Genomic DNA, 8575 nt, shown 5'->3' on the forward strand with positions numbered 1-8575 from the left:
TAAAAAAAATAAAAAAAATAAAAAAACATAATAAAAGTCGCAGCATAGCAGCAACTGTTCAGACTGGTTATGCTTCTGCAATAAAAGATGGGTGATTAACTTATTTTACACATCTTTACCAGAAGGAGCCAACAGATATGTCTCCATTTGTAAGTGTTGTTGCAAGAAATAAAGAGAAAATGTTTAAAACCATTTCCCTGCATAAAAACTATTGAAGCCTACTTTAGCCGTATCGTTATTTAAATGTTAAATTAGATTTGTTTTCTTATGTGGATGCTATGTTTGTTTTAGTCCTTTTTTTCTGCTCGAATATCTTTAAAAGTTAAATTTTTGACCTTGACATTAGAATCAGATGTCTGAGCTAGAAGAAAATTCAGATGCAGCGATCCTGTTTTTTTTGTTGTTGTTTTTTTTGCAGTAGCATCCTGCTGGTAAAGTTTCAGCTGTCTGAGTTTGTTTCTGTCATGCTGGGACAGACTCGCTTTCACTGAGGGATGATGACACACTGCTGCTGTATATGCATGTGTGTCCGTGTTGCTTTTACAGTACATACGTGTAGCACAGGTACGGGAGGACCTCACCGTGTTGACAGGTCGAGCTCTGGTGTGCATGTTTTATGACACACTGCAGCAGCAGCATGTGACTGCAGCACCGTGTGCAGCATCAGTACCAGCAGCAGTTCGGGTGAGGTCACGCAAATAAACACACACCTCGGCTGTCGCTGTAATTAGAGTGTGCGTTTGCTGAGTTCAGCAGATATAGAGAAGTAAAGATGATGTAAGTGAATTTTTTTTTTTTTTTAGCACCTCTGTAGCAGACAGGATTGCTGACAGACGTGACATTTAAACCAGTGGGACAAGAAGTGACTTTTTATCAGTTAGCCCAAATGGCTTTTGGTCTCTGCATTGTGTCTCGGGGTATGACCTACATTATCTGTGATTGAGAGAACCATATATATGATAGGAAACAGGCACAAGTTTTGATTTTCTAATTTAAATACGATTTAAATATTCAGATATGGACTGTATAAAAAGACAATAGTGCCAGAAACATCTGGACATGTCTAGATATGTTGCCGCTCTGAATCTTAAACCACAAAAAGTAAAAAGAAAAACAAAAACAGCTAAACTAAAAATAATGGCGGGGGAAGCCGTGTATTACTGCAAGCTTTATCAATCTCGGTCGACTGTATTTTACTTGGCCTTGTCTCGAAGTTAACAACTTAGTCCCTGCTACACTCTGCAGCTGTTACTGTGTTAAGTTGAAAATTGTAGTGCCATGCAATCACAAAGACGTCTGTGCTTGATAGCTCAGAGGGGAAGCGGTGCTCTCTGAGGTCTTAGTATTTCCTCAGTCTGGCAGTCACAGTAACTGGATTGGCTTCATTAATTCAAAGGCCATGGGACTCCACAGCGATTACAGAGCATCTGGAATGGGCTGTTATAGAGTTAGTGGCTGTCAAGAAACTGTCTACACCCAGACAAGCAATAATTCATCTCAAGATCCATTTGTCTTCAGATCTAGCTCCCTGTTTCTACTGTGATGTCCTCCCATTTCTCTTCATGTTGAAGATGATCTCCCTCCATGTGTCCCATCAAACATTAGCAACCTAACATTTAGCTTATAACCCATTTAGGCCCATATAAATGAAGAGTCTCAGACTTACTGTCTGGAGCAGAACGGAGGGACTGAGCACATTTTTTTATTACTGGTCTTGACTCTGAACTCATCTGTATTAATAGCTGAGCATCGAATAATGAAAACCTTCAAGGTTTTTCCTTTGGATTATTACATTATTATTTCCTTTACTCTCAGAAACAAGGTCATTCCACAAAAACTGTCTGAGTGAAAGTTACTAGCCTTTCTGATCCTGTTAGTCATTTTTATATCCTTTCACCCTGCAGGTATTTGCTGTAGCTTTTAACGAGCTTCTGACACCTCAGTCTCCTTTAACAAATAGTTCAGCAATTTTAGATTTGGTGGCCTTCTGGCTCAGAGCTTTGTCTTCAGTTCAGGCCCCAGATTTTCAGTGGAGTTGAAGTCAGGACTTTGTGCAGGTTAGTCAGTAGCTTTCACTTTGGTCTTCTGAGGGAAAGTCGTCATCAATGTCCTTTGGATTGTTATGATACTGGGAGGAAAAAGCTACAACTCAGACCCAGTTCTGCTGCTGACTGCTTCAGGTTTTCTTTCAAAATCTTCAGTCTGTCTTGAAGGGGTCTTTTCTTCAGAAGAGCGTTTTGTTTTTGTCTGAAGCTTTGCAGTCCAGTCCAGTGGATTTACCCATGTTTCTCTCTCGCTACATTTCCTACTGATACTTCTGACTTCAGTTTGTGGGACAAGAAACGGCTTGACAACTTTGTTTGTCCTTCTCCCACTTTGTGACAATCAAATTATTTCCCCAAGTGATATATTTTCTCTCAAGCTAAACACAGCTTTGCAAAACCAGAGATAGGACATCAGCTACTTTGAGTTTTTACAGTGTACGTCATGCTAACTTTGTATCTTTGTTGTTCTCCCTCAATTAATAAAAATCATCAATTTGTAATGGCATGAAATCAAGTAGCTGATTCTTCAAGGCACAGAAGCTTTCATATCTCAACCTTCAATCAGTTTAATAGCATGTAATTTCTGCAGCTCTTCACAACATCCTGCTGCTGCAAAGACACAATGATTTTCAGATATACAGTATTGCTAACCGGGTCCCAGACTAAAAGGTCCCAAAAAATTCAAAACCAGATGTTTTTGTTTGTTTGTTTGTTTGCAGGCTGTTGCTTGCGTAGTACAGTCTTAGGCCGAGTCTGTTTCCTCACAGCTACCGAAAAACCTCATCCTTTAATAAGTTGTTTGCTGTTTATAATATCTGCCCGCAGTGTCCAGACGTATAAAACTGAACCCAGTTTTAGATTTACAGTTGAAGATTTCCCTGCTCCTCCTCTTTAACCCCAGTCCTTCTCATTACTGTCTGCTTCCTACCAGCCTGGCTGCTGTCTGTATCCTTGCACTCCGACCCCACAGAGATGGATCTCGCAGAGGATGTGTGTGTTTGTGATCTGCAATAAACTGGGGGCAGAGACAGTGTGATGGCACAGGAGCAATTTAATAGGTTCTACTCTAGATTTTCAAGCTGAAATGTCAACATTTCCAAACTTATTTTGTATTAGGACCAGTCCAGCCATCATAATGGTTTCATGGTATGTTATATTGCTAGCATACATGCACAGCTCTCCTTTCTACTGTACAATATGTTAAACTAAACACAAAAGCAAATATGAGGATAATCTCTGTTGCAAACATATTGGTATAAAATTGGACTAAACCTTAATCTGTTTATTATATTTACAGTTATTGTTTCCTAATTAAAAAGCAAACAGGAAATGTAATAATAGCCAAAATATCACCATGACCTTGTTGGAGAATCATGACTTGTATATGAATGCAGTGTCAGCCGTTCTCTTGGTTCATATCCCTCGCAAAATACAATTCATCGATTCAAAGGGAGCAACTTGAACAACATTTGAATACTGTGCTCTGAAGTCTTGAAAAAAATTTTATTTTACCAAATAACATTTTTACCAAATCGGTGCTATGTAAAAACGATGAAGGTGGAGCCTGAGATTAAATCTCTATTAATCGACTCTTGTCAACGAATTAGTGAAGCTCAATCACTAATTCAAAAGCAGCTCAACTACAAAGTAGTAATTGGGTTAATTCAAGAACTCCTGAGTAATATAATAATGGCTTGTACTTGCATAGCAGCAAACGACTACAGTTAGTTATTCACCCAGTCTTATGCTAATGCTACATTATAGCATGTAGCAAACGACAGACTTTGGTCAACTTCTCATCGTAGATTTTTGTAACAAGACCTGCAAGAAGTATGTAGTAATTATTATTACCAAAATGTAGAAACTTAAGGCTTCTAAATGACCTTCTGTCCTTGAGGCTTCTAGCTTGCAGTTTTTTGTTTCACTCAACTCACGTGCAACTTATCAGGCAGAGCTTAATTTATGCAAGCGGAAGAGTTAATGGTACAACACGTAGTGCTGAACTTCGCTGATTCATTTCCCTCTGAGCACCGTGGGAAGCCCAGCAAGTTATTTTATTTTAAACCGGACACAGATGTTTGTGTTTCTGTTTATTTTCTTTCTGCTTGAAGAAGATTTGAAAGAGTCTCCTGATAAGTCGTGTGGAAAGAACATAAAATCCATTCATCCACCTGTTTTCTCTACCTTAATCCCTGCAGGGTTGTGGGGTGCTAGTGCCTACCCTGTCAGATGTACTTTTTTTTTTTTTTTTAAACAAGAAGGTGTTTGACTAAAATCTGCAGCTGTCTGGTGTCCTTGGATGACTGTCTGGGTTGAGACGGTGTCTGCACTCGAACACTGTGTCTAAATATCCGACATGGAGGGAGAGAGGACAGAAGAATCCTTCTGGCAGATTTCCAAAAATAAACTCCTCAGACACAAAGTCGTAGAAATAAACATCCAATTTGTTTTTGTTTTTTCTAATTGTGGTATCATCCTTTTTTGCCTAAATGTAATTGTTCCTTATTTGGTAGCATGTAGCATCATTTAAAAATGTTACAGCTTCATAAAAAGAAACATAAGATTTGGTCATGTTTTGTTATAATCGTGTTTCCATAAGATTACACAAAGTGTTTTATACTTCTCTGTAATCCTATGTTTTTTCTTTCTTTTTTACTTAAAGTTGTCGTAGCACGGCAATCTCATACCTGCAGATTCATATCTAAGCTCAACCAAAGTGTTTTGGAACTGAAGGTTATCATGATAACAGTATATCAATAAATGGAGCAACACATTTCATGGATGAATGTGTAAATACCTTGATTAAATTTCTCCTAATTTTTTATATAAAGAAAACTGAGGTTATTATTATTATTACTGCTCAGTGTTGCTCTCCTGTCACTGCTAAGACTGAAAAGAAATAGAAACATTTGTAAAAAAAAAAAAAAAAAAAGTTTAATGCTAATTTAGTGGTTTTAAAATGCAATGCAAATAATAACCCAAGGACTCCAATTTCAAGTTATCTTACATCACATATAAGAAGAAAAACAGCAGGAAATTGCTTCAGTCTCGATCGTTTCCAGAGAAAATGGAAATAAAACGGACAGAAAAATGTTGCTTTCAAATAGTAATGGAAGGAAATGATTGTGTTGTTTTCTGTCTACAGTGACTTTGCAGTTTTGATGTTCCCTGTGTGCGTGCGTGCGCGAGTGTGCGTGCGTGCATGCGTGCGTGTGTGTGTGTGCGTGCGTGCGTGTGTGTGCGTGTGTGTTTTGATCCTTTGCACCTTCACTGGTGCCTGCTTCATGCTGAATTATTCAGGATGTATTTACAATTACACTGATGTGGTGCCCGGTTCTAAAAATATGTGTCCTCGTTTCTAATGATAGAAAACAGCTTTACAGCCTTATGGTACACAAAACCAGTCATGCTGTATGTGCCTCTGAAGAAATGCTGTAATGTTCACTTACCTTAAATTACATTTCAGCACCATGGACAAATACATATGTCTCAGTTTACTTGGAAAAATCCTCTACTGTCCATAAGAAATCTATATTTTTCAACTTACGACACAACTGTGCTTCATCAAACCTATCCTTATATTACACATAAAGAAACCTAGTGAAAGTGTTTGCATGTCCTTTTAGTTCTGAAACACTTTCTTAAATATCTTAATTGAGCAGCTTTTGTGCAAGCATTTAACATTTATGAGAATCGTAGACAAATCATACAGTTTCACATTCTCAGAGGCCTGAGATGTTTGAGTTATGCAGATTTCACACAGCCAGCACTCTACATTTGACATCAAATATTCATGTAGTGAAATTAACAGAACGTACTCCTGCAAGTGTTTCCTTTTTCATTTTGATATGATGAAAATTTAGGTGTGTAGACGACGTATCTGTTGTCTCTGGATGGATGTAAAGGAATGCTTAATTCCAGTGTCTTTTACTTATTTATTTCATAACACTTTTTCCATGTGATTCCTCCAGTCTAATTCCTTTAAAACCTTAAAAGGATTTTCTTTGATTTATGAAACGAGGGCAGCATTAAAGCAACTTGGAGAAAATGAAGAATATTGCACTGGCTCCTTAATTTACCTCTGGAAATGACCTCCATTAGACTTCCAAGCTCATCTACTTTGTCAGATCTGTTATCAATCATAATGTGTGTGAATATTAAAAAAAAGCATGAAAAGTAGTTATTTCTATGCATTTTAGGCTTCGTTTGATGATCATAGAATTCTAGTTTTGTGTATTGACAACTTTATGTGTACTGATATTTTAAATCTGATTATTTATTTATGTTGGCGTTCTCTGTATTTTTTAGTGGCAGTGGTCGACCAGAACCTTTCGTTTTTTTGGATTTGTACTAATAAATGTCAGTTGTACACGTGGCAGTATCTGGTAATTAATATTATTCTTCCTGGCTTTTAGATTTTAATCAAATTAATTTTTAAAGTGCTTAATGCGAAGTTCATTATTCTCTATATAATGGACCCGGGTGAGTTTCAACTCGCGTTGTTTAGTTAACAGCGTTTTTATCGAGCTGCTCTATACGAGCTAATGGAGTCGGTGCAGCAAATTCTCCCCTTGCTATTAAATCATATCATCCACAGCAGAGTTTAAAATGTGTGTATTTTTGGTCTGTGCCTCTGCAAATATGTGTGTGTGTGTGTGTGTGTGTGTGTGTGTGTGTGTGTGTGTGTGTGTGTGTGTGTGTATCAATTCTCTAAGTCACATCAGCTGACGGCACGTGTTACCAAGGGAACCGCTGATGCTGTCTTCCTCTTGTGCATAACCATGGCGATGTCCCCTTCAGCAACGTGTTGTGTCTGCTCACCTCAATGTCAAGCGACGTACCATGCGCACGCGCTTGGTGTGGAGAAGGTGGTTTTAGTGAAGCAGCAAACAGCTGACAGGGCGGCGCATAAATATCTACCTGCAGCGTTCAGGCCACCTCACTGTGAATAAATATGAGATCTTGGTGAAGGATAAGTAACTCCAAACTAATCAGTTCATTTCTTAGAAGTGCTCTTGTATCTTATGTGTGTTAAATGATCCCGTAAAATATCCACTGTTCATTTATTCCACGTTAGGCAGTGCTTGTAGAAAAACGTCAGGTTCGAAAAACTGAAATGATGTTTGTTGTTGCTGCATGCAAGTCTGCAAAGTCAAAAGTTTGGCATTCATCTTTAATTGATTTTCTTCAGGTTCTGGATTGATGTCTTCTATGATGTCCTCCGTTGGACGCCAGGACCCCCCAGGACAACCCGCCTTCGGCTCTGACTACCTGTCCGGTGAGGGTTTAGAAAGTTGACGCTCTCTGTGCTGACCATTCACCGAAACACAGCTGAGGAGATTAATATTAATGACGAAATATAATTAACCTGTTTTACACTTTTGACTGCAGCTTTGTGTTTGAGGAATATTCATCAACAGTTTGCTTTTCTTTTTTCTTTTTTTTTTTTTTTTTAGCAGAAATTAAGTCTTGAAAAGTCTGAATCCTCTCCTACCACAAAGATATGGAGTTAGAGATGCACAACATATTGGCACTAACATCTGCATTAGCCGATATTAGTCACGATAAATAAAACCGATATTACCAATAGGTATTTATTTCCATCTTGTGGCCGTTTGTTTCTGGAGGTGGAGGGGAATCGATTGGTCATGTGGTATTTGTTGGTCATGTGACACCGATAGTGATGCAGCGCAAGATTGTGGGGAGTTTAGCAGAAGCAGAGGAGCAGTGGTGAAGGCAGAGGTGTGGACATTTCCTTTAAGGTGTTGAAATGGTAGTAAAAATTATACGAGAATGGTCAATATTAGTTATTAGTTAGACATCTCACATAGTACCATCATCCAAAAACATAAGGTAGCTGCAAATCTAAAAGACTTGAACGTTCAAACAGCTGCGGAGCTGCAGAGACCCATTCAGGAAAATATTGTACTGAGACATTATTACTGAAAATTATACTTACAATACTTGCAAATAAGAAGTATTTCAAGTACTTCTTATTTGCAGCTGTAACTGAAGTGAAAGACTGTACAACAAAAGAGCATCTCACGAGTAAATCAGTTTCTTTTGCACTTTATAATAATGTGCCACTTTGTTATTGTATAACACTTCACATTCAAATAAGCTGTATCGAAGTTTGTGTTTGTTAAATGAGAAAATATGAAGCGGTTCAACAGGAATCCTTTTTGCAGGGCACAACTTTGTATTCCCATACAGTTACTCTTCATGAAAATTATTACCCATACCTGCATAATCCCATTTGTCACGTTGAAACTTCCAACAGGCTGAGCGTAGCTTTTTAAAAGCACTTCCAGTGCAGTTCAACAAGAACGTATTGCCTGCTGAAATAGTTTCGCTGTAAATCTAAATCCATTTCCAGGCTGGTCCAAATATTTCCCAGGTGGATTCTTCCAGGACTGAGGATTGTAAATGCAAAGCAGAGCACAGTGTTGTTTCTATTTTCTTTTTATATATATATATATATATATATATATATATATATATATATATATATATATATATATATATATATA

The 8575-nt window shown here is 37.8% G+C and overlaps 1 protein-coding gene across 6 annotated transcripts in view; it reads left to right on the plus strand.

Moving 5' to 3' along the window:
• Positions 1-7203: 7203 nt before the first annotated feature.
• Positions 7204-8575, plus strand: part of LOC106965048 (microtubule-associated protein 4-like) — a 57479-nt gene continuing 56107 nt past the window's right edge. For 4 of the 6 annotated variants that reach the window (XM_015060926.1, XM_015060928.1, XM_015060929.1 and 1 more), the window contains exon 1: positions 7204-7323. In XM_015060926.1, coding sequence (XP_014916412.1) covers positions 7248-7323 — 76 coding nt within the window. In that variant the 5' untranslated portion in view covers positions 7204-7247. The remainder of the gene's footprint in view (positions 7324-8575) is intronic. The other 2 variants (XM_015060924.1, XM_015060930.1) reach the window with 2 other exon arrangements.

Source organism: Poecilia latipinna, unplaced genomic scaffold, assembly GCF_001443285.1.
Source record: "Poecilia latipinna isolate Pla-1442-1.1 unplaced genomic scaffold, P_latipinna-1.0 Scaffold1756, whole genome shotgun sequence".
In the NCBI taxonomy this organism is placed as follows: Eukaryota; Metazoa; Chordata; class Actinopteri; order Cyprinodontiformes; family Poeciliidae; genus Poecilia; species Poecilia latipinna.